We start from the raw sequence: 27,490 nt of genomic DNA, 5'->3' as shown, positions 1-27,490 counted from the left end.
TGTGAACTTTTAAGTCCATTCACATTATTATTTCTTTGCTCTACAGTATCAACCACTATGAATTCTTTAAAAAAAAAAAAAAACATTATTTCTATTTTTACATTTATAAGTTTAGGAAAATTTTTCTTTGCATTGCAGGTAAAACACAAAAAAATCAATAAAGGAGCTAGAACAAATAACCTGACAAACCATAAATTATTGATTAAGGGGCTTTATAACAATAGGTTTCCCCAAATGATCAGGAGGTCAAGGAATAAAAAGCAAATTGATATGATAACAGAACTAATTAATGATACTGGAGATTGAACCCAGGGTTCTCTGCCACTGAGCTGTATCCCCAGCCCTTTGTATTTTTTATTGTGAAACTGGGTCTTGCTAAGTTGCTCAGTCTGATCTCAAACTTGTGATCCTTCTGCCTCTGCCTCCAGAAAGCTGGGATTATAGTCAAGTGCCGATGCACCTGGCTTGAAGGTCTTAACTCTTCACGTATCTTTCACTTGAAAAAAAAATACTATCATTTAAAAAATCATATTAAGTCATACAGGAAATAATAGGTTGAGTTAAAAAAAGCTGGAATGCATACCCATACACTCTTCACCTAGCCAAATGTAGTGATGTACCACACTGCATTTACATGATCTATCTTACACATAGATTCAGATTTCCACAATGCGGTATTAGTGGTAGTCATCATATAGTTTTTTAAGTGTATATTTTGTACCTGTCTGAAGACATACCATTATTAAAGTGTCAATTCTAAAGACTAAATAAATTCATATTTGTATTTTCTAACTACTTAAATTTGTATCTGTTGGATATTTTTAACTTTCTAAATTTTTTAACAATAAGAGAAACATTGAGTAGAGTATATAGACTATGTATATGCATTTGGGAAAATTTCTTAGCTTAGGATACACCATGGTTAGTTCTGAATAAAAAAAAAAGATCATGTGAAAATGGTACATAAAGTGTGTATTATTATTGATCCTACAGATTTCATATTTTAAGATGTGCCTTGATAAGTTCCAAAAACATGGACATAAAAAATTTAATAAAAAAAGTAATTTTACACACACACACACACACACACACACACACACACACTGAAACCACTACACAATTTGTATATTTTAGAAGAAAACTTCAACACACACATGGGCTCCAAATGACCTACTCTGAATGGATGTGTGCCAGGATATACCCATTTAATTTTAAAAAGGAAATGCAGGAAGAGGATTATTTTTCTTTTTGATTGCATGTAAGACTACTCTTAGGTTGCTATACTTTTGGCAGCACTACCCTCTGTAACTAATTGTTTCCTCATTATATTGACCGTTTTGTAATTATTATTTGCCCAAAGAATATTCCCAGCTCATCCACATATTCAAAAGATAAAGCATCACAGTCACTAGTCTTGTTTTGGAGTGGACTACACATATTTCATTATGTGTTTCAATCACTTTTCTCCTACCCTTTTACCTTTACCTTTTCCTGCTACCTCCACAGCAGTTACTTTGGGATGGCTATAACTTAAGTACAATTTCTATGTATTTGTTTTTGTATTAAATACTAGATTAGATGGTCGAATTGTGAAATATCTTAAATCCATGTCTTGAAAATTCTGAAGGAATGCCATTGTTCATTAAGATGGAGTTAAATAAGAGTAACTGTGGGTGTATCCAAGTTATAGTCCAGTTGTTCTTAAATATTACAAATGCAAAATTTTTACATTTAGAAATTATGGTTCCATAGGCTCACATGGGAGCTTACATTTCATTTTTGCAACTGCTTCAAGGCAATTTTAATGCAGGTATTCCATGGACTACAATTTGAAAATAAGACCTACTGCACATAGTCACCAAACTGCATGCACTATACCAGATCTCCTCACACTTTAATGCACACAGGAATCACTGAGTTTCTCCATAAATTGTGGATTACAAATTCAGTGGGTCTGGATAATGGTGCATCCAGCCCTCAGACCACACTCTGAGGTTGTTCCAAGCTGGTATTCATAGAGGTGAAGGTATCAATGGTACCTGCTAGGCTACTGAAAGTTTCGGACCCATGAAAAATTTTTCATAATCTGTTCACAGGCTGCATTTCTCTTGCCTTTATAACTGAATTTTTCAATAAGCATGACACCATGGTAGAGGAAAACTTTGACAATTTGAATTTGTTAAATGGTTGGAGTTGAATTTAAACGAATTTTCCAATCCATCATGGTATTACAAAATTACTAAACAATAATTCTGAGGCACTGGGAATAAACTATTTTATTAGCTTACTAAGGTTGCCATCCACACAGATTGGGTGCCTTAAATAACATAAATTAATTTTTTCACAGTTCTGAAGATTAGAAGTCCAACATCAAGTTGTCAGTAGGTTTGGTTTCTCTTCTTGGCTGCCTTCTTGCTGGGTTTTCACATGGCCTTTCCTTGGATTAAAGTCCCAAACCCCAGCACGTCTTAATGTCACTGTGTTTGGAGTGTTAAATTAAACAAGCAGGTGCCAATTAGCTTGAGGCTATCTCCTTTGAGACTCTGCATAAAACATACTGCAACTTAACTTATTGTGTAAACAAAACCTAACTTGGAGTATAACAAACAGAAGTTTCTACCAATCACAAGCAGAAAACTCATCGCACCATGCCCGCTTACGGCAGACATCTAGCTGCAGTCAATGAGGTGATTTCTCTACTTCGCTCATGCTTAGCCTATAAGTACTCCACATTCAGGTTGGCGGGTAAGCTCTCTGAGCTTGTTTTGGTTCCAAATCTACCTGGTAAATGAATGCATTGTTTGCTCAAAAAAACTCTGTTAAGTTTAAATGGCTTAAAGTTTTCCTTTTAACAGGAGATATGATCTTTAAGAAAGTTATTAAGTTAAAATGAGGCTATTAGTATGGTCCCTAATCCAATCTGACTGGTATACCTATCAAAAAACAAAGTTGGACGTGAGAAATCACTACAGGAGTATGTGCACAGAGGGACAACCATATGAAGAGGTGGTAGCAAGAGGGTAGCCATCCACAAGCCAAGGGGGACTCAGAGGAAATTTACACCAGAAGCTCTGAATCTTGGTGCTCTAGCCTCCAAGATCTTACTTACAAGAGAAAGTTTCTATTGTAGGCCACTCTGTCTATGGGTTATTGTTACGGCTGCCCTAGAAAACTAACATACGCTGATTATGTCCGTAAACAATAAAAATCAAAGTAGGACATTTTAACAAACAACACAGATCTTTTGTCTTCTTTCATACCCAGTGAACCGCACGGGGTGCATCTTTTTCACATTACATGAAGAAAAGCTTCTAAGTATAAGTGTGAGTGCTGTTGAGTGCCTTTAGTATAAGTTACTGCATCCCAAACACAGGCTGAAGAACAGACTATTCAGTAAGAAATTCCAAAATTATTTTTCCCCCTCTAAAGATATTTTAGAATTTTAAATTGTCACCAACGAAGAAATAATCAGTTCGTTAGTAATTAATATTCATTAAAACAGGTAAAAATTGCGATTAAAGATTAGAATGCTCTGACATGCAAAAATAAGCCTTACCTTTGTTTTGGGTTCTAGAATTTTTACTCCATAAATTGATATTTGCAACTCAACTTTAGGAATTTTCTGGCCTTCAGATTTCTTGATGTGTCTTGCAAACTACAAATAAAAATATTTCATAAAAACTTAATTCTGTTTTTTTTGTGGAGAATGAACACAAACAAATACACATTTGGAGTTTTCCTTCAATGTCAGATTCTCATTAAGTGAATTATTGCTCATTATGAAGTATTTTATAAAAATAATCTCAAAATATTTAGTGATCTCAGCATTTTACCATTATAATTCAGACTGGATTTCAGTAACTTTACTAAAACCTGATTTTTTAATGTACTTCTTTCATATTTTAAAAAAAGAATTTATACCAAACAATTGAGAAAACACAGAACACTTTGGTGATAAACAGAGATAAATTTGCTTTCCTGTGGAACTTTTGCTTTTAATACCTTTAGAGAACTTGCAGTTCACCAACAGTTGATATGCCATTTTTGCTAGTTTGGTATAATACCCTGCGCCCCACCAAATCGATGAGCAAAAAGAGATAGACTACTATATCCCTGTCAAAGCTAAGAACTGCGGTGAGTACTAGCTAAAACACTCAAATGTAGATCTAGATTCAGTTTAGAATTATAAGCATAGTGAATATCTGGAAAACACATTATTATTATTATTTTTTTTTTTTTGGTAGTACCAGGTATTGAACCCAGGGCCTTGCATGTGCTAGGCTATATCCTCAGTCCCAGAAATAGTTTTAAGTGCTTTCAGAATAGTACTTATTGTATATTTTCACTGAATTAGTTAAGTGTATGTAAATGTATGTTAGGTTCTGCTATAAAATAAAAAATAAAATCAGAATACTCATTTACTCAGTAGATAGAGTTTCTACATTTCATCCAGCTTTGCCAGATTTACTGGTGGAAAAATTACAGGAACACAATTGTATGTGAATATTAAATAGTGGATATATTTGATATCTTTAGTTTAGAATAGATATACATACACGCACCCATACACATATTCACAAACACAACATATGCAAGTAAGTGTAAATATGTTTCAGGTAATAATTTGGAACATACTGACATTTTTTAAAAGTTATTCATTGTTTATCTGAAATTTAAAGTTTACTGGGTGTTCTCATTTCACCTGGCAATTTACTTTCCTTCTTACCTTGGTCCCTTTGCCTTTCTTTTTAAGAAAGATGTAACATTTTTAAAAACAGGTTTCTCACCCCTCTTTTAGGGTTTCCAAAAGCCATTTTCTACTAGAACTTTTTTTTTTTTTTTTTTTTTCAGCATCTGGATGCTCTTCCTAATAGACTCAAAATAGATCATCTGTAAGGCCAGGCAGAGCTCCAGTCCTCTTTGTGTCATATTTATTTGCATTGCGTATTTCACCCTAATTTAGGGCAGATGTGAATACACATGGTATAGTTCAGTCCTGAGGCAGGGAGTGGTTAAAATTCTTCTCTGTGCATGGCTTTGCACTGCCATGGAGAGTAACATTATTAATGCATGTATGAATGCCTTGAAGTGTCTGCCTTCGTATCCCAGAGGGTACCATTTGCTTTTTCCTTGTTGGGTGGTGTAACTGTTGTTGGTGAACAGCTTACTGACTTTCCTGCTCTATGGATGTAGCCTGCTCTTTCTTTTTTCTTTTTCTGCATCTAGCAGTCTTACGTTCTGCACATGAATGGACTAACTTGTGCCAGAGAATTTTCTTTTTTGTCTTTAAGAAACGTGTTTCTCTTCAATGCACATAAAAAATTCTTCCAGTTCTCTGCTAAAGAATGTGTATTAATTTTCTTTTCCCTTCACAGTCTCTTTCTTAAATTGGCATCATTAAGCAATTCAGGGTGTTCACATATAAAAGCGTATAAAACAAATCAACTGCTCTGCATCTACGTGGAGGCATCTGTCTAAGCAAAGCAAGTCTCCACTGCTGGCTGCGAAACCATTCATTCTACTTGCTTCCTCCCTCCTTCTGTTTTCCCCAAACACAGTAACAGTGGTTTCCGAGCCCTCTTCCACATCTGGACACAACATCCCTGTGACCTCTGATGAGAATTGTGCAATTTTTTAATTTTGTAAAAAGTCCACCACAAAACGAACAGTAAACTTAGCTGTTGAGAAGGCAAAAAAAGAATGGAAGAAAGGAAGGACACAGGCAAGCAGGGGCTGATGGTAGAAGCGCGCGCGTGCGCGCGCGCACACACGCACACACACACACACACACACACACACACACACACACACATATGCTGGAGGGGTGAGCAGGAAGAAAGGCAGAGAGGGAAGGGAAGGGGAGAATGAGAGATGATAAAACATAAAGCATCTGACCCCAGGTTCCTGAATCTTTCCCTCTGCTTCATATCAAGATGAAGTAATGAGATTATCCAATCCAATATTACCATTTCAAAAATGAGAAAAGTCCCAGAGAAGTAGCTTGACTGTAAAATGAGTTTGTAGCAACTAAGCCTAGAACCTACCTTTCCTGATGTGCACTCAACAACCCTTCTCATTTACTGCATGCTTTCTGCATTAAAAAAATAAAATCCAGAGCTCTATCTTCATGTACATTAAGATTGACACTGGTTATTGGACTTGATTGATGAAAATATGTTGCAAAACTCTTATGCTTAAGAGTTGTTCAACTCATATTCTAAACAGTCTAATATTCTCCTTCCTGTTTCCTTGTCTCTCAAACTTAAGTTTACTATATTCTACTGCTTACATATTTACTTCCGAGTTTCCTCGTTTTACCTACTAGTAGACTTAGTTGTGCTCCAAAATATTTCAAGCTTGGAAGTGACAGAAGACATTGAAAAACATGCTGCTCTTACATTAAATTCTTTTCCCCATTTCCGATTTTAATGTTGATTCTTGAAGAATAGTTTTTCCATTTTTTTTTTCATTTTTTCTTCAATGGATTCAGTTCTTGGTAGAGCTAGATAGATAGAAGGATCTACCACTAAAGCTTGAATATGATGATTTAATGTAAATAGTCAAAGGGGTGAGGTTTCCAAATTCTGGATAGTATCTGGATACAACAAAAACAAGATCTTTTTCACCATAAAATGATGAGTATTTATGAAGGTTTGCTTGAAATGCAAGAAGTACTTGTTAAATACCTATTACTCCTAGGTATAACTGCTAAAGAAAATTTAAGGGGAGCCCAGAGCTTCAATGTCACACAGAATTTCTATCTATCTCTCAAAAGACATTTTTAAAAAGTAAAATCTTAACTATACTACTAATGGAACATATACACTATTAGACAAGAAAATCAATTTATTCCTTTGGGCCTATTATACTGAGGTACTATTCACTTCTGTTGTTGTTTCTTATATTTAAACTATTAAAATATTCCTAATAATCAGGTGGGGAAATCAGCTACCTTTGTATATAACATGATTAAGTTTAAACCTTTTATTAGTTAAATACTGGTTGCAAAGACAAGACAGTTATGCTGCCCAAAAAGAGTGAGGTTGGAGAAACGGCTGGGCTGAGACTAACAGGACTCCACAGTGAATCCCAAAGGCCATATTTCCTTGAAGTAACTTCATGTAATATTAATGAAGCTCCACTGAAGTGAGGGTTTCTTCTTTAAAGTTGGGGCTCAGGAATGCCACCCCCTGGTTACCTCCCAGGAAAACTGACAAGTTTTGAATCCGTATTTCAGTACTTATTCGAATGTAAACCTCAAAAATTGTTTATGAAGTATAATGAGCCCTCTGACATTTATACTAGTTGTATTAACAAAACAACTAGATCAATCACCATTGAAAATGAAATTCATTACAATAGCAACAATAACTACATGATTAAATACACAGAAGCTGAAAGGGTTTTTAAGTTATTACATTTTGAAATATTTGGTATGTTTTTAAATCTTAGACTAAAACATGATTAAGAAATAGAAATTACATGATTGAGAAATAGAAAGCATGTTGTTTTGACAAATACAGATTCTGAAAGTAAAGACTTCAATACTTATAAAAATTACTACATTTAAGAAAAACTTACAAAATCTAAATCTCTGTTAAATGATATAAAATTCTAAATAAAAATTGTTTAAAATTTTACAAAAATTAAGCAGATCTTCTGAAACAAAACAAACCATGTAAAATAGATTATTGAAATCCTTAGTTTTGATTAGCCTAGATTAAATTTGGAATTCTTATTTAATGTGAGAAGGCTGTATATTTAACATTGCAAACTTTTGAAAAATGAGTAAATATAAATAAAATGTTCCTCTTGTAGCAAATGAAAGAAATACTAAATAAACTACAGCAGATTTTAAAAATCAATCAGGATAGAAATGTTTGACAAAAATAAGCAAGAAATTAAAATGGGGTTGTGTATGCAAGGCAGTTAAACAAGTTTTTTTCATAGAGTCATAGCACCACCTGCTGGCCATTTACATGTCAACAAATTTTAAAAGTCACCAGGGTCAACTTTTCAAAAAGTGCAAATATTTTTGATATAGTTTGCATTGTAGCTCTGACTTCAAATAAAAAATAAATTTAAAATTACAATAAAATTAGCTATTGTTTTATTCATTCTCATTAGTGCATGAATCTTTATCCTTTGGTAGACCTTCCTGAGACACAAACTTTTTGAAATCGACCAAGATAAGATTACTTAAGTACATAATTGTTCTTGAAGACATTTGGGAGACAAAAGTTACCATCAGTTAGGTGTGCATTTTAAAACTACACAACATGATTTTTATCTCATTGTAAATTCTATTCATTCTTCAATGTAATACATTACTAAGTATGAAACTTCATAGGAACCACACATAAAATCCCACAAAAATAAATATAAACTAGTCATTGATTAGAAAGCATTGTTTTCAAATCTCTGTTTACATTTGACTTAGTTGTTACTTTCTCAATTCTTTTGGTTTGGGATTTGGGTTGACTGATGAAAGGAGCCCCCAAAATATAAATATAAACACCCTTGTTCTTTTATAAAATATTTTGATTGTAGAGAACTTGGGTACATGTCTAGTATTTGCAATATCTCAAAAACATTTCAACAGAATCCTATTCTAAATGTTGCCCTGTCTTTAAACAGTGAAGTCTCTTACTGATCAAGCAAAGGAATAGTTAAAAAAAATTGTCTGTCTGGTCCACATTTGGAACAGTGATACTAGGATCCTGGGATCCTTAGTATGCTTAATTAAAAGAATTAGGTAGAATATTTAAATTCAAAATGAGTGGACAAAAATATTCTCTCCCTCTATTTCTTCATCCATAATACAAAGCATCCCACTTAAATTTTTTCCTAAACCGATGAATAGCTATACCTTGTGTGACAGTCTCAAAGCAAGATACTACTTTGTAGTGTTCAGGATTTTGCCTAGAACAATCAGAAACCTGATACTCCTAATGCAATAATTGGATGATCTCTAGATCAGATAAAATTAGAGAAAAAAATTAGAAGTGTGTGAAGAAAGAAGGTAATTTTAACATGATAAAGATGAGAAGTATGTTGAAGGAGTTTTTCTGATTTTAAAATCTCAGTGAGAACAATATCCTTTGAGATGAGGAGTCATTAGGTAAACTTGCTGGGTGACATCTTATATAAGACTGTTTTAGAGAAACATCAATTATGAATATGTGGAGTTACTTCTATTTTCTCAGGAAGCTAGTTGATTATGAATGTATGCTTTTGCTTATATTTTCTCAGAAAATTTGTTGATGTCGAGTCTGTGGAGCCCTTATTCAAGTCCTCCTCTACCCTCTAATTCTCACCAGTTCCTCTATGGCTGCTCGTGGGCCTGGCCTAATCTCTTGCATTTGCATAATACACAGGGTCCCTACAAAATCCTGCTTTGCAATCAACTTTAAGTGCATATTGCCAACTGGTGGATATGGATTCCTATATTATTGCCAGTTTTTGAGTGAAGGCATTGTTCAAGCAAAGTGAAGTCAAGCTCCTGAATGTCAATGATTATGAAATATTGTCATTAAATGTTTTAGCAATTATGAGAAATTATATCTTACAAAATACATTGTGCCATATAAGGAAAAATAAATGTGTGTACATATTTATTATTTAAAAATGTCTCCTTGATCTGATGGTATTTATTCAATAGCTCATTTTTTTTACCAGGGAGAAGCTATTCCTGCCACAAAGCTTTCTGTTTTCATTTCCATCAATCTGCGATGACATGACAGGTTACACACACGAGGCATTTATTCAAAGGAGTTTCCCTACCTTTAGTTTCCTCACAGCATCTCTCACAACCTCTGTTCCTTTCGGCTGCTCCACTTCGGTGCTGCCAAGAAACTGAAAATGGTCATTTGTGAGAACACGGGCTATTCCATGTTATTTACCACCAGGTCAATGTCAACTACAGCACTACACAACTGAACGGTTTCATAATATGCAAACTTAAGTCCTAATTAGTAGAAGAACCATTAATTTCTACTCTGTTTAAAATATATAGAAACATAAATATATCACTTGATCATTTACAAATCCTATTATTTAGACTTTAAAAAACCCATTTCTTACATATTTTATTTTCAGACTTTTTACTAGAATGAAAGCAAATGTATCATTGGGGAAAAGAAATAAAGTTGATCTCAACAATTAAAAATTTAGTAAATGTTAACAATTAAAAATTATCTAAAAATTCAAAGCACATCAATGTTTTATTTGTTACTATAGCTAAACTTTGATACTATATTTCAATTTATAATTTTACAACATTTTCACTTGTTTTCCAACCATATAACTCATACAGCATGTAGTATTTAAAAGAAAAAAAAGTTTTCAAAATCCAATATATACCATTCAGTATATCTAGTCTGGACTTTAAAAAAACACACATGATCTATAATTTAACTGTTTCAAAATGACCCTGAAGGCAGTCACTAAGGGTGTTTGGTTAAACTTAACTAATCCCCCAAAAAAGAAAACATTTCACAATAATTATCACATTTTGATAAACTCTCTACCCTGGGGAGACATAGTTCCTCCTAAATAGAGTCCAACATCATAAAATGCCTAACTTCAATGAGAATTGAAATATGGAAGTTTTATTGTGAAAAATATTTCTATAAAATTACACATAATAATTAAATTCATGAAAATATATATAATTTCCCAAAGACTGGTTTCCTTCTTGTCACACACTACCAATTATAACACCAAGGTCGTCACGGATTCACCACCGCTCACACATGAGCACCAGATTGCTAGTAGGTGATTTAGGGGATGTGATTTCATGTGTTCGTTTCCAGTGTGAAAGGGAATGATACAGTGAAGCCATGGTATCTCATTCTTCCCTCCACTCTTGAAAAAATAACAAATTCATTAAGAGTCTCGGTTTTTTTTGAAATGGACTTCCTGTGTTACCCAGGAAGCAAATTAAAAAGCATATGTGCAGACTTCTTAAACAAAAAACCCCAGAAACTTTAGGGCAGCATGAGGGAGTTATCTATCTAATAATATTGCAGTTAACGCCTTGGACTGAAATCTGTTGAGCAGAATTAGAAATGAGTGAACAGATTATGAGGGTAGTAGAAAGTAGATAAAAAGGGTAAATTGAAAATACAGATGACTGCTGTTCCTGAGAACCTAACCTCAGTTGCCCTGAGGTAAAGTGAAGGCCTACTTCTCAGATTCTATAAGGTACAAAGTTTCTTTCTCTAATACGTTCAAATTCTACCAAACAATTGTTACTGGGGTTTAGGTAAGATAAGTCAGGCACTGTGACCTAAAGTTGTTGGCTGACCAGGCATATATAAAAGATCAAAATAAATGGAAATTCTCACCATGAAAGGAATTGAAAACCTGTCTATAAGACATGGGAAACAGCCAAAGTTATTCCTTTCACCAGTGAGTCTGTTCATTTCCTCTGTTTACATCAGTGTTTTCAACTTTGTCTTCAAGATGGATTCACAGGAAGAGATCTAAACTTATTATCAATGCCTACGAGTCTGATTCATTTGGTCCAGGGCACAGTCAGGACATCCGTATATTTCCCAGCTCCTGAGGTGACTTTAATGAGCCACCAGCTTTGAAAACCACTATTTTAGATCATCCAGCAAGGATAAAGGATTCAAGTAACAGAGCAGGATATAACACAAGAGGAGTTATTTAATTTGGAGTAAATCCATGGGGTAGAGTCTTCTCTGAATTGATCAAAGCACTGAGATTCAGTTGTGGGTGGTCTAGTATTAGCAGGAACAGGGAGGCAAAGCATATTACTCTTTTTTTTTTTTTTTTTTGTGATACTGGGAATTAAACCCAGATCCCCTCTAGCAGAAAATAGCTAAATCCTCAAACCTTTTTATTATTTATTTTGAGATAGGATCTTACTAACTTGCTGAGGCTGTTCTCAAATTTGCCATCCTCCTGCCTCAGCCTCTCAAGTAGGTGGAATTACAAGTGTACACAACACTCAGCAAAAGCATATTCTTTACGGATAAGTGATGTCTGTACCAAAGAAGAAAGAAACTGAAGTATCAGTATCATACTATAAGAGTAACTGGCAATATTTTGGGGAAAAGATACATACTTTGGCAGAAATGTTAAGAGTCAGTAAGTATTATATGCGAATAGGATCACATGGAAGAACCCCAAGAATATTCTAAATAAATCCACCTCTAACAGTGCTCTAGGAAATTTTAATGTTTCTTTCACATTGGCTTTAATTAAATCAACTAAGAAATAAAACAGTGATAGAATCCTTGAATGATGGTAGAATTAAACTAAAAGACATCTTAAGATAGGCCTTGTTACTTGACCCAACTTTTTCTTATAAAATTAATTTTAAAGTTGCAAAAAAGTCTACCCTTTATATTTTTTGCATATTTTTAAATTATAAAAGACATAATGATTCTTACTCTTTTGAACAATTACATGTATCCCATTTCTATATAAAATATTTATAAAACTTAAATGTGACATATCAGTACTACAATGAGCCCTAGGCTCAGAATTTGAAGATATTATAAAATTACTTAATTTCTGTCTTATGACTCTTCCAAGAAATACAGATAATAATAGACTTCTCTCTTTATAAAATAATTCCACAGAGCAACCACAATAGGAGAAGGAAACACATTGTAAACCATGATGTTTTACAATTATGAAGAATTACCATTTCTTTATTTAATGATGGTTTGGGGAAGACACAAAGGTTTAATGGACACAGTTGTGGCCGCTCAGCTTTCCTGGGATCAGTTTTATCAGCTCATAGACCCATTCTTCAGCTTGCCTGGGCTTTGCTAGCACTGGCTCACGCTCAAGCCCTTCCAAGCATTCTGTTAGGCAAAGAAGTCGCCTTGCCAGTACTGACAGCAAGAAGAACCTGGGAGATTTTTGCACTGCCTCCGCCCCCTTCCCATATCGTTACATTCTTTAGGCAATGTCTGCCTTAGTTGGGTGTAGAAAGCCGCCCTCCTTTGCCTTGAGGTGTAAGGTGTGATGCAGAGCTTTCCTGGGACTCTGGATGTGTGAGCTTTGCCTGAAGCATACTCTTCCATGCTCTCCTGCCCAGGACTACTCTGCTTTTCCTGATTCTGTATTGATTTCACCAGAGCACTCCCTTCACAAATCACAGGCACCTAAATCTTTGCTTTGGGGTCTAATTCTGGGAAAAAAGGTTTAAATGCTTACATTTCCAAACATACCACCTCAGACACAAACCCACAAATCACTGAAAGACTGTCCTAAGCGCTATTGAAGGCTTGTACAAAGCAGACTGAGTTTCATCGTTTCCATTCAGTATAGTGCCTGGATAGTTGGGGGTGGAGGTAAAATGAATCATGCCACAGCCAGGAATCTAGCCACCTTATCTCCAACAGAAGAGGTGTCAACTAAAACAGGCCAGGGGAACTGCAGACTGCCTGATGCTAGGCATGGCTGAGAGCTGAAGGGAGGTGCTTACCATGCTAAGCAAAAGGGCATATGTTGTGTGGGTCACCTGACTCTCTTCTTCTGCCTGAGTTCTAGGATACCAGGTGCCAGTTGTAAGTCTCCAGGGAAGAGAATTCTTCCCTAGCGGAAGTGGCCCAAGAAAGAACAACACAACCTATGCTGACAGTGGAGGTTCCTACATGGAATAGATGAGTCACCTGATCAGTCACCCCCTTACAATCCCTGATCAAGCACACGTCACTCAATTGAAGCTTTTGAATGCTCAGTCTTAAAGATGAAGCACAACAAGTATATATTTGAGAAAACCCTCTCCCATGAAAAACTGCTAAGAAAACAAAGAAACAGGGACAAAAAGAATGAGAAAGGAGCAAAGAGAAAGCAGAAAAAAAAAAAAAGATTATTAAAACAAAAATCAATATAAATGTGTTGCATCCATTATAAAAAAAAAAACAAGACACTCAAAAGAGCAGCATTTAAAGAACAAAAGAAAACCCAAAGAAATTAAAAATGTGCCTCAGATGATTTAAAAAATAATAAGAATACTGGAAGATAAAGTTGAAGAAATTCATCAAGAAATAATTACTGGATGCTTATCATTTGATAAGTGATATCTTGGGAGTTGAGACTATAGCAGAGAAAAAAAAAATCAGAGTAAATGCCTGCCCTGTGGGACTTACACACTAGTGGGGCAGAAGAGCAACAAATGAGATCATACAAACAAGTAAATGATATGGTACTCCAGAAATACTGTGAAGAGAGGGCGGGATGTAGGGGTGGAAGCACAGAGTGAGTGAGCATCTGTGAGTCTGCTGCCTGCATTCTAGATGGTTGGAGGAAGCCTCGCTAACTCAGTCAAAGAAGCCAGCTAGAAAGGGTGTGATATAGCTAGATATATGGGGAAGGCAGACCAGGAAAAGGAAACAAAAGTATGAACGTCAGATATTGATAAGGAAGGGGAAAAGAAACACAGTCAGAGTCTCTACTTAATCAGAAACTCTGGTTCTACTTGAATCTACTGAATTCTGGAACTGAATTCTACTCAGTCAGAAACTCAGGAACAGGCACCCAGCAAACAGTTTCAATAAGTGTCCCAGGTGATCCTCCTGCATGCTTAAATGTTGAGAACCCTTGTGTCAGGAAATCCAACATCAAATTACAGAGAGTTTGAGAAAGAGAATGGGAAAAACTGAGGAAGAAAATTACTACCTTTCCAAGAATCAAAGCTATGCATTCCAGACTAAAGAATGGTTATATCACTGTCATGTAAAAACCCACAGAAGCATAAGCAGTCTCATCATCAATACACTGGGGATAAAGATCATAAAATTCCAGAGAGAAACAGCACATATAAATGACAGCAGAATTCTTCAGGGAAGCAATCATGGAAGAAAAATGACTTTCAATTCTGAGAAAGAAAAAGTGATTTGAGCCAAGTTTCAAATCTATGAGGAAAAACACAAAATCATACTGATAGGTGCATGGGCACAAAATTCTGCCCTCCTATGCCCCAGAACTCAGTAACAAACAAAAAAAAAAAAAAAAAAATGGAGAAATGAACATAGATTACGTTGATGAAACAAAAAGATAAATTAAGCCTCCAAATAACATTGTGTTAATTCTGCACATACTCATTTATTCCTTAAGAATAAGATTATGTCCTGTTTTGGTGGTACTGCACACCTGTGATCCCAGCTCCTCCAGAAGCTGAGGCAGCAGAATCACAAGATCAAGGTCAGTCTGGGTAATTTAGGAAGACCATGTCTCAAAATGAAAAATTAAAAGGACTGAGAATCAATCTCCAGTAAAACACACACACAGTATTTACCATCAGGCATTTACTAAGTGCTGAGGGAAAGAAATCCTGTTTTCATGAAGTATACATTCTAGTGAACATTTGTATGTGTATACTATGTCTGTGTTTATGTCTAGATCACAGATGCTTTATATCTTAGATGGAAGAAGTAAAAATAATACAAAAATGACACACCCTGCGGAGAATATGGATATTTAAGCAAGCATTAGGAAAGTCCTATGTAAAAAATGTTATTTTAATAAAAGAGACCTAAAACAAAGAAAAAAGTGAAACACAAACTCAAGCCTATTGACGTTGAAATGCTTCTGCCATGTCAATTAAAGACGCAGACCCAGGAACTATGCATCCAACCCTGAGATTTGGGGATGACTTATGAGGGTTAGGGGAACCCACTGAGATCTCAATGGAAGGCTGAGAGACGGAGCAGGGCACAAAAATCGTGGACCCCCTGGGAGCTGCCAGGCTCAGGTGAGACAGGAGAGAATGCTGCTGCAAGGGGAATAAGAGCAGTACTCAGGGCAAGAGCGGTACTCCGGGCGATTAGGAAGGTGAAATCATTGATACTGCGAATTAGAGTTGCCAGATCCAGCAAATAAAATTACAATGTGTCACTGCTGGTGGGATTGCCAATGGTACTGCCAATGGAACCAGTCAACGACAGCATTAGGCAAACTTAAGAAGGCAAATAAGACGTCTTCTGTTACTAATATTATTTATTCATTTATTTATCTGGCATTATTATGCTTATATATGTCTATCTATAGTATGTGTCTGTGTCTACACATATACAATGTGTCTATACATACTGAACTTCAGCTCCTAGTTGAGGAGTAAAGGGTTGAGGTTAAAATATTGGATATGACCACCAAACAATATGGATGGATACGAAAGACATAAAATATCAGAGACACATTTAGAATAACAGACTAAAAGGGTAAGATGATAGCATTATTTTCCTCAAAATGTTTGGGGTATTCTTTAACTATATTGAAATTTATGACAACATGGCATGTATTTTCCTCCAACTTTACAAAATTTAAAATGCCTTTTTAAAATATTATATAAAGACTTTGATGAATACAGAACAAATATCTGATCTATATCGGATCTGTAGATCCGATTTCATATTCTGTTCAAGTACTGCAACTCATACCTCTCTCTGCTCAGATGGAACACTATTGTCTAGGCAGGTGTACTCGAATTAGGCACTTTACGGGTGCAATCTGTTGAAATGATAAGTATAAAAATGCCATCATATTTGCTCTCATACACAAAATATCTACATTTATTCCTCTTAAATTAACAATGATATTAATGTTATATTTGATTAATATTTTCTAAATTCTCATAACTATTTTCAATTAATTGAAATAAAGACTCCTCTTTTAAACTAATGACTGCAATGATGTTCATATTCATTTCTTCCATTCTTTCTGTATTGCATTATGCCCACCATAGGTATTTCACAAACGTGAAAGTTTGAGAGTCCAAGTTTGAGACTACTCTCATTTGCAAATATTACTTAAAGTGGACTTTTTTTTTTTTTAATTTAAAGGTTGAATAGTTTATGACTCGCTTTTTTGCCAGTAGAGAGCAGTGTTGGACATCATTTCGATTTAGTACTGCCTGCTCTTTCTCAAATGCTTTAGGATCACCCTATGATTAATGTAGAGTTAAAAAAAAATGAAAAAATAATAAGTAACTGTTAAGACGTAATTTAACATATGAAGGAGCTAATATAAACAGAAATATAAGAAATACTCATTTATATTAAATTCAAAATATGCCATTTTGTGTATGTAATATGTTCTTTACACAATTATTTTAAAATAATGCCAGGAAATAATTCCTACTTTTTAAATCATCAAAGATTTATCTAATAACAAGATTAATAAATGATAATTAAAAGTGGCCTATTGACCAATAATATACAAATTAGAAAAAATATATAAGTGTATGTGTATCTTTTAAGCAACATTACAGTTTTTTTTTTTTACAAATTGTAAATTAAGCATAATTTTTAAAAATTTCTCTATTAAGGGCTGGGGAGATAGCTCAGCTGGTAGAGTGCTTGCCTTGCAAGCACAGCTGAGTTCGATCCCCAGTACTGAAAAAAAAAAAAAAAAATCTCTATTAAGATTTCCTGGAATTCTTTATGACATTTATGACATATTTTAGGAATATGTTTTTGGTGATCAAGTAATAGATTTAAGTATGATTGATTCTTATCTTTTAGCAATTGAGTATTACACATGTTTAAATAACATTTACGATTTGACACTGTACATGTAAAAAAAATTTTTTTTAAGTTAAACCTTTTATAGCTCCTTAAGTGTACCCAGTAGATAAGCCATACAGGAGAAAGTCAAATTAATTTTAGAGTCTTTATTTGGCTGAATTGCCATGTCACAGTGCCAAACCACACAGGAAATGTCATTTTTAAAAAGCATATCATAATACTCGATTGCTAAAAGATGATCAGAATCAATCATACTTATTACTTGATCACCAAAAACATATTCCTAAAATATGTCCTAAATGTCCTTTAAAGGAGCACCAGGAAATTTTAATAGAGAATTTTTAAAAAATTATGCTTAATATTAAAAAGTTCCCAAATTTATGTATGATTTGATTTTAGATTTCTCTACTTATTGAAACAATTTTCTATTAAATATACCATTTTATATGGATGTAGTGTGTATTATTTTAGTAGTCCCTTACATTTAAAATAAGATTACTAAGTTTAAGCCCAGATGGACCTACTTGCTATAAATAAGAACCTGTGCTCACTGCACAAGGGACTCCCAAACTGAGTTTGTACCACGTGTCACAGTAAGAAGCTAGTTTTTGTCCTGTCTCTGGAGGTCCCTCCATAGTTCAACATCCTTCACATTCGAGGAGTGAGAAAGGTGGGGTGAAGGACAGGGCATTCTCTTGTATTTTTATAAACAGAAGTGTTATAAAAATAAGTAAGAACCAACTTGTGTTGGCTTTGGAGTCAGACAGGCTTCACGGACTATTCCCCCATTAGAGAGCCACGTGATTGTAACAATACATGGACTTTGGAACTTTCTCATTCACCTCACATTATTTTTTAGATGTAAAATGAGAATCATGGAGGTGAGGTGACTTTCCAAGGTCACAGAGCTTGTTAGTGGCAGAGCTAGGGCTAGAAACCTCAGCTCCCCTGACTGAGTCACATACTCTTTATGTTTGCTACCTTAAATACAACAAAATAGAATGAAAAGTAAAAGTACATTACATATACGACCAGTTGGAATTATATGACTTATCTATGTCAGGTTCATTGGCCAAGGAAGATTTATGTTATAAATTCTTTTAATTGTGAAATATACTTAAAATCTAAGAGAGTTAAAAGAGTATTTGGTCTGCTCTTTAGTCAGATAACCTGAGTATCTACATACTAATTCCACCTTTTATTCACTGAACCTCCCATTTCCTCAGTTTTCTCATTAGTGAAATGGGGATAAATGCAGTGTTGTGAAAATTAAATAAGCAAATGCAAGTGACTGAGATAGAGTGAATATTCAATAAATTCATCCTTAGAAATTAAAATAAAATAATAAAATAGTTGAAACAGGCAAATAAAAAGAGCCAAGCCTCACAATGAAGTGTGAAGCAAGAAAAAGAAAAAAAAAATACTGTTTTAATACTTCTAGATTTGATATTTTTGATTCTTGAGGAAGTTAGAATCATTATCAACATATACATAAGCATGCATTTTTCTCAAAACTGTATTGGTTCCTTTTAAATGTTCATGCTTCTGAATTCTCATTGTAATTTACTTGCAATTCACATTGCAATTTAATCAAGTTTATATGTCGTGTGAAACAAGTAAATCTACACTTACTGATATGTCTATTTGTGGATGTCTTTGTATAAGTGTTTATTCTGTTTTTTTAGAGAGGTTGAGTACCTTTCTTGTTAAACATTCTTAGAAGTTGCATTACACATTTTGGTAAATAAGATTATTTTCAATCCTATTTAAAACAAATTATTGCTATTCTAATAAATATTTACCCAATTTCTAGAGAGTTTGCCGTTTTTGTTTGCTTGTTTGTTAAGCACACTGGCATATAATTATCAATAAAAGGAAACACATTTCCTTTTCTTTTCCAATATTGTTATCAATTATTTTTTATTATTCATTACAAAACAATGTTGAATAACAGTGATGATAAGTATCCATATCTCATTCTTAATTTTCACTGAACTTAAGCTTCTGATAGTACAATATATTGTTCAACTTTAAGTAAGCTTCCATAAAGTAATCTTCCTACATCTCCTTGTGTTTATAAATTCCAAATACACTTATTTGGGGGGAACCCACATATTTCAAGTAATTTCTCCACTCTCCTGAGCTGAATTATGCCTATTTTTTCCCACCTAAGAGATATTTTTAAAAATGTTTCAGTATATCTCCTACTGCTGGGGACAGCATTCCTAGTACTTCCTCTCTGAAATACTATTTTATTATTATCATTATCATTATTATTCTTATTAGGACGATTTCTGTATCCTAATCCACTTCTTGTGCATTATCTTTGTGTCAGATCCTGTTTAGACACTAAGGAAACAGCAGTCAATGAAACAGACCCAAGTCCCTGACCTACTATTGCTGCTTTAGCTACACCCTGATCTTCAATGACAAGAGAGACGCGTGATTTTTCTCACAGATTTTATCTCTCTATTCTACCTAAAGCCATTTTATTTGAGAACAATCCAAATAGACTACAACAAAAAAGCTTCCAAATACACAGCTGTCAGAGTAGAGGTTTCTGGCTGTGAATGATGGTTGTTTGTTTTGAAATCTTAAGCCATTTTGGAGAAGACCTTATCTTAAGCTGCTAGTAGAATTTCTCTTTCATACTTGGATTTCATAGAAAATGAGTGATCCTATTATGGGACTTTGTATTACTCAGACTGCTGTCCTCATTTCTTTAGAAAGGGAGGAAAATCTATTTTGCAGATCTTCATAGGCTGTGCATACTGCCTTTGAATAAAAATCTAGTCTGGGATAATGAGACATCTGAAATGCAGTTTTATTGATTTTCAACAGACTTTCCGTCAATGATGAGTCTGGCCTGATTAATTCTGCAAAACATTGCTTTACTATTAATTCTCATTAGTGTGGTACGGTGGTTAAAACATTGAAGACTAGATCCTGCCTCCCCCGATTTAGAGATCCATACCCAAACAAGGAAAGGCAAAACAAACAAATAAAAATCCCTCTGAGCCAGAAGACTGACACAGCTTAATGTTAGTGACGAGGAATGTGCCACTCACTTCCATCAGGGGTCCTCAATCCCAGAGGCACTACAGAGAGCAGGCTCTGCACCAGAATCGGCCTTCTGTTATTGGACACTTGTTTATGGAAAACATGCTATGTTCCAGGCACCTTCCCAGGTACCTGGATACAGTTATAGACAGAAAATTCAAAGCTCCTGTTTGATATGGCCAGGTAGAAATGTGAAAAGAGGCTTTAGGGTAATAATCATGTGAACTTAAGGTTTGAATTTTGGCTCTGCCTTGAATTTTGGCTGGCCAGATGAACCTTAAGATCCCTGAGCAGCAGTTTACCCTTTTGTAAAATGTAGTTAAGTATCATCAGATTTATAGGTAGGTTATGATATAAACCTTGAATAAATTTGCACAGGCTAAGTTCCTGTTGACATATAGTAGGCATTCAATAAACTGTTTGCTTCCAATAACGTGCTCTGATATGCATTATTTGGTTCTAGGTCCTAGAGTGATGCTGGAATAATAGGGTATGGTTTTCATCCTTTCAGCAAAGGTGAGTTTTTTTCTTATTATTTTAGAGTCAACATAATTCTATGAATAGGGTTTAAAGAAAGAAACAGATCTACTAGGAAACTAACTCTTTTCAGTTTAGCAAAACTGATTGGATCCATCTCCCTTTAATGAGTGGGCCTTGTATTCAGATGCAGGTATGAGGTAGTATGCTGTTCTACCTCTCAGCAGCTAATAGCCTAATTCTTTCTTCACCATTTGTAAAAATGAGCAACTCTACTACCTCCACTATCATAATTAATATTCTTTTTACAGTTATGCCAATTCTGGGTGCCTTTAAATTCAATTTGGTAATTTTATTTATTTTTTAAGTCCCTACTTTTTCTTTTTGAAGACAATTTTATTTAGAGTTTTCTTTTTTTTTCCCAACACTCAAAGGCAATTATCACTAATTAGCACCACTTAGTCTTCACTGCAATGTTTAATCATTTTTGTTTGAACCCTACAACACGTAGATTTCATTTGATTTTCCTTGGCCTTTACAAAAATCAATGATAACATTTTCCAGGGCAGCTCCTGAGAGTATTTTTTAGTTGCCCTTTGAAAGTTCTAATTCTGATATTAACATAGACCTTTATGTTTTTATTGGAATACTTCTAAAAATTTAATAACCTGATTAGTGACTATAATTCCAAATTACCTGAGACCTTCCTTTTTTAGATACAAAACTGTATTTCAGAATGTTATTATTTGCAAAAAATTAGACATTCCTATATTCTATGATGTATTTGATTAACATATCAAATTTCAAGCTTGCTGCTTTCAGACTACAGAACTGGATTTTGAGACAACTATGAACCATGCACTAAATAGTTACACATGAATAATAATTAATGAACTATGCACTTCCATTTATTAATATGCCTGAAGTTTAGAGTAAACCATGTAATCTTAACCTATTTTTAATTTAAGCATTTTGTGACATGCCATTTCAGTTCCTTGCCCATCAGGCTCAAAATGAAATACATATAGTCACTAATTCTGAAATTAACTGGATTGTTTTCATTTAAAAATGCTAGATCTCTGACTGGGGGCATAGATCAGTGGTAGACTGCAGGTCAACCCTGAAAGAGGCCTGGGGTCTGATCCCCACTACCAGCAATCTCCTGCTTGACACACACAGAGTTTTAGTCAGTGTTTTTGCTGCTGTGACTAAAGGACCCAATTAGAACAATTATAGAGGAGGAAAAGTTTATTTAAAGGCCAATGGTTTCAAAGGTCTCAGTCCATAGAAGGCCAGCTCCATTCTTCAGGGCTTGAGGTGAGGCAGGACATCATGGCAGAAGAGTATGGCAGAAGGAACCAGCTCACATGATGATCAGGAAGCAGACAGAGAGACAGAGAGAGAGAGACAGAGAGACATAGAGACAGAGAGAGTCCACTTGCCAGATACAGATACCCCAAAGCCAGTCCCCAATTCCCACCTCCTCCAGCCACACCCTACCACTTCAGTTACCACTCAGTTAATACCTATAGGGGGCTTAATTCACTGATTGGGTTAAGGTTCTAACTCAATCATTTCTCATCCAACCTTCTTACACTGTCTCACATGTGAGCTTTTGGAGGACACCACGTCTAAACCATAACACACACACAGAGGGAGTAATAAAAGCTATTAAATGCACAAATAAATGAAGCGTGGTCAAGGATAGAATCAGAATCATGACATATCTGAATCTCATTTTAGGGCCAATCAAATATAACTTTCCAAATTATATATGCTCATAGGAGGGGAGGGAAAGGGAAGGTACTAGGGAGAAGATTGAGCAGATTATGTCTTGTGCTATATTTTAAATTCAGTTTGAAAGTTGTGTTTATTTTTTAAGTTGATGGTTTGTCTTTTTAAAGGCAATTTTATTTGGGTATTTCTCAATACTAAAAGGCAATTATCACTAATTAGCACTATTTAGTCTTCTCTGTAATGCTTAATTGTTTTTGTTTGAACCCCACCATATGTAGATCTTATTTGATTTCCTTAGCCTTTAGAAAAAATCAATGATTTTGAAAAAACAATAATGGCATAATGAATCCCACTATTATGTATACTTCTAATGCACTAATAATATAAAAATAAAAATATATATGTGACCACAGATGTTAGAGATGCTACTTACTACATTTAAGAAATAAACAAATGATATTCTTTCTTTGCTCCACAAATGTAGACTCTCTTCTGAATATTCATGTTGAAACAGCTGCACAAATCCAAGATGCATGGCTTTGAAAAGTCCAAATAAGCTCCAGAGTGGAATTTTACTAGAGAATCTGGGAGACACTACCATTTCATCATAACTTTTTATCTGAAAGTAGACTGCCTTTCATAAAGCAGACAGGTTGGGGAAAGGTCTAAGTTCTTGTTGACATCACACTGAAGTCAGAGGGAGCCCCAGTGACCAGAACCTCATCTTTCAAGCTGCCCTTCAGAACTCCTGCCGTGGATGGGTGGGCCGATGCTAGGGCAATTGCAGGGAGAGAGCAAGTATCTTTCTCTACTCTCAATAGTCTTGGCCTCTCCACAGGAAGCACATTGGACTTACTGCTATATAAAACACTTCCTGGGAAAGGAAATTCAGGGTGTGATTGGTTCTTCTTCACTTCGATTTAATGTTCAGATATTTATTAGGATGGTGAATTTACCAATTTGCCACATAAACTGTGTGTAATATATAAGCCCCATGTAAACAGGGAAGTCAAGGGGTTTTCCTTTTTTAACTGCTATTGACCTCAAGATTGACTGTTTACTGAACAAGGTTAAACTTCACTCTGCACAGTGACAGAGAGTTTAGGGGAATTTACAGCATGACAGAGATTAAGACTGAATCTTCATTGAGTACAAGTGTATCTAATTACCATACTCTATCCTATAAATATGTACAAATATTATGCCTCAATAATAAAAAAAATATTTCCCTCAATGGAAAGAGAAAAAAATTCTACTCTTGGTTCTGCCATTATTAAGTTGTTTTGGTGCATCTAATTCATGTCTTTAAGTCTGTTACTTTGTAAAAGGCAGCAGTGAGATTTCTGAGGAATGCTTGAGATACAGCTTAGCATGGTGCTTAATATTTAGTAAATTACTATTTAAGAGATTTGTCTCACTTGTTCAAGTGGGAGTATCTATTTTATAGATACAAGCCAAAGAGTCTTCTAAACTAAATTGTACCATCCTACATAATTCAGGTAGATTGTAGAAAACAAATGCAATCAGTATCTGGCTTTTAGTTACTGATTTGAAATTACATAAATGCAAGTGAGAAAGAATGAATATTTTTCATGCTGGTTTTTTTCAATGATTTTCATGTTCCATTTCAATTCCAGGAATTTAATAAGTGGAAATCTGAAATTTAAAAGACTATAAAATGTATACATATATTAGCAAATACATTCATGACACTGTAGTTAAAGTTAAAAAAAAGGAAAAGTGGATAAGTAGGGTACTATTTATCAAATATCAGAAATTAAAATTCATAGGAACCATCTCATTCAAACTATTAGTTAGTAATTATACTATATACAATCTTTTTCCAGAAATCTTTCTTTTAAATTCAATTAAGTAAATAATTTGCTAGGTTACTATAATCATATCTGTTAAACTTAGTAGTAGAAGTGAACTGTGTAGGTGTGGAATGATCTCATTAACAAGGGCACATGGTTGGTCAGCCATATGGTAAAAAAGGTTAGTCTGAGGTATCCCCAGGGGCACACTGGTTCAGTGACTACAAATTGGTTGAACTCTGAAATTTGTTCTGTTAAATTACCCTGTCTATTATGAAGGTCCAGGCACAACATTCAAAAAACATATATCATACAAATTATTTCAACATCTCTATTTTATATATCTCTAGTTCAATAGATAGATTTATTTATTAATTTTGTGGTAAGGCATTTAACATCTGGGTTATGAGTAAAATTTTGCAACAATAATTTGACTACTAGTCTTGAATAGCACATGTTTACCCTATGGGTGAACAAGATGAAGGCCACAGAGGATACATGGGGCACTACCTCCCAAGAGGATGAGATCCTGTATTATTAGGATATCACACATTTTATTATGCTTCTGTATGGAATTATTTCAGGAAGAATGATAATGAACAGGTAGATAAAATAGTGAAGGAATTAATGAAATAGTGACTTGGTATTGTAGATGACTTCAACAAGGACAGAAAAAGGGATGTATTTTGATCACAAGAGACTCAAAGCTGGCAGATTTTGGGGAGGAGAAGAGTCAATTCACCTGCCATATCAGGTGATATATAGAGAGGTGTGGGAAGAAACACCCATTCTGGTTCACTTGAGAAAAGCAACAGGGGATTTAGTGTCCTTCAGAGGACACTGGTTTTCATGTGGAGCAAGAAGCAGCAGCAAGGTTCAGAAAAAAGAATGAAGACAAGAGGATTTCATTGATGACTTATGTTGAGTTAATGGGTTCAGACACAGTCCTTCAAAGAAAACCATAAGCATTTAAAAAATTCACGAATAAAAAAAAATCACCCCACTACATATCAAAATGTTTTTAGGTAGCTTGTAATGATTCAGAAAATAGAAGACTGTATAATTTGGGGACAATGAAGCAAAAAGAAAATAAAGTCAAAATATAAAGTAGAAATAGTTGATAGTCAAAAGACATGTTATCCTGTAAATTTCCTAGAGGTCAACCATAAACTAGGCTCTGACTTTATTCAGTTGCAGCATAAAGTAAGAAACAAAAACTGTATGATTCCCTATGGATAAGGCACAGAAAAAGAAAAGTTGTTTCATATATATGATAGAACTTTGATTTGTAGCTGGATTAACATGTTATTTCACTGGCAGAAGTGTTTGATAGTTCATCAAATTTCAAATAGCCTACTAGATATTTGTTTTATTTTTACAATAGCTATGAATATGAAAAAACAGCTTCACAGTTACGATTGACTTTACTTCAACACTTCATCTTCTCTATTATTTTCAAGTACTCCAAATACCTATCCGTATCAATCCAAGAGGAAGTATTAACTATTTTTGCCTTTACATTCTGTTCTGCAGTTGCCTAATGTTCTTTATAATTATTAGATTAATATTTAATTTATTCAATCATGAAATAATTCTTGGATGATAAATGCATATCACAGCATCATAGGCTGTGTATGTATTTTATATGTACATGTAAACACAAATACATATATAAAATGGAGGCACTGAAGTTCTGCCTTAACGATGATTATCTTTAGTACAATTCCTACCTCTAGTAGAACAGCAAGCTTTTTAAAAGTCAAAAGGAAAATTTTGAGAGTGTGGTTTTTTCCAAACTGAAGAAAATATGAGTCATAACATCTCGTTGGTTTTATTTTTCAGACAATACATAATTTCTAAAGCTCTCCTATCTCTACATCATTAACATTGGAAATTAGAAGTTATGGCACTTCCTTTTACTGCACAAGATAGTAATAGCTGAATTACTTCTGCTACTTAGGTAGCATTGCTTTTGAAACATTCTGTAGTACTGAATTAAGGATGGTCATTACCAGGGGAAAAATTCACTGGTCAGATTAACATTTTAAAAATAATTGTCTAGGCTTTATTTCAGTAAGAATATTTCAACATAAAACTAAATATGGTGTTAGATTACAGGTAGTTAGACACTTCTAAGAATTAATCTCAATATATACCTTGTAATAAAGCTTTATATTATACAGTATTATCAAAATATATATGATAACTGCATTACTAAGGCAAGAATTCACATGGCATTAGCAGTGTAATTGTGCTCTCATTCATTTGTAAGAAAGCAGCAAATAGTTTTACAAGTAAAGTCCATGGCAGTCATATCCATGTCTAGTTTTATTTACAAGAAGAGGAGACTACTATGGTTAGAATATTGTGGTCCCTTTCAAATTCATGTTGAGACTTCATCCCTAATGCAATAGTATCAAGAGGTGGGGGCCTTGAGGTGAGAATTAAGTCATGCAGCTCTTCCTTCATGAATGTGTTAAAAATGCCCTTGTGACAGAGTTCAGAACACTAGCTAGCCTTTTATTGTCCTAACACTTCTTCTGCTATGAAAAGACAGAATTCATCGCTTCTGGAAGACGCAACGTTCAAAGCACCACCTTAGAAGCAGAGAGCAGGTTCACACCAGACACCAAATATGCCAATGCCTTGCTCTTGGACTTTCTAGCCTCCAGGACTGTAAGAAAAATAACTTTCTTTTCTTTACAAAGTACCCAGTCTCAGATTTCTTGTCACAACAGTACTAATGGACTAAATGTAAATAAATGTCAAATTTAAATAAAAGTTGTACACATAAAAATAAATATATTCCCTCCTAATGTGCTTAAACAATATAAAAGTAGTTAGACTCTATATTCCTGTACTCTTACATTTCTGAAACTAAAAAAGGTAGAG

At 34.4% G+C, this 27,490-nt stretch overlaps 1 protein-coding gene across 14 annotated transcripts in view; it reads right to left on the bottom strand.

Moving 5' to 3' along the window:
• LOC306657983 (PTB domain-containing engulfment adapter protein 1) overlaps positions 1 to 27,490 on the bottom strand; it is a 260,729-nt gene that overhangs the window by 38,606 nt on the left and 194,633 nt on the right. For 12 of the 14 annotated variants that reach the window (XM_079134581.1, XM_079134583.1, XM_079134571.1 and 9 more), the window contains 2 exons: positions 9,784 to 9,855; positions 3,557 to 3,655 (listed from right to left, as the gene is read on the bottom strand). In XM_079134581.1, the coding sequence (XP_078990707.1) occupies positions 3,557 to 3,655; positions 9,784 to 9,855 (171 nt within the window). The remainder of the gene's footprint in view (positions 1 to 3,556; positions 3,656 to 9,783; positions 9,856 to 27,490) is intronic. The other 2 variants (XM_079134584.1, XM_079134574.1) reach the window with 1 other exon arrangement.

Source organism: Sciurus vulgaris, assembly GCF_902686455.1.
Source record: "Sciurus vulgaris genome assembly, chromosome: 3".
In the NCBI taxonomy this organism is placed as follows: Eukaryota; Metazoa; Chordata; class Mammalia; order Rodentia; family Sciuridae; genus Sciurus; species Sciurus vulgaris.
The sequence above is the reverse complement of the archived record's forward strand: the minus strand, read 5'-3'. Positions and strand labels throughout refer to the sequence as shown.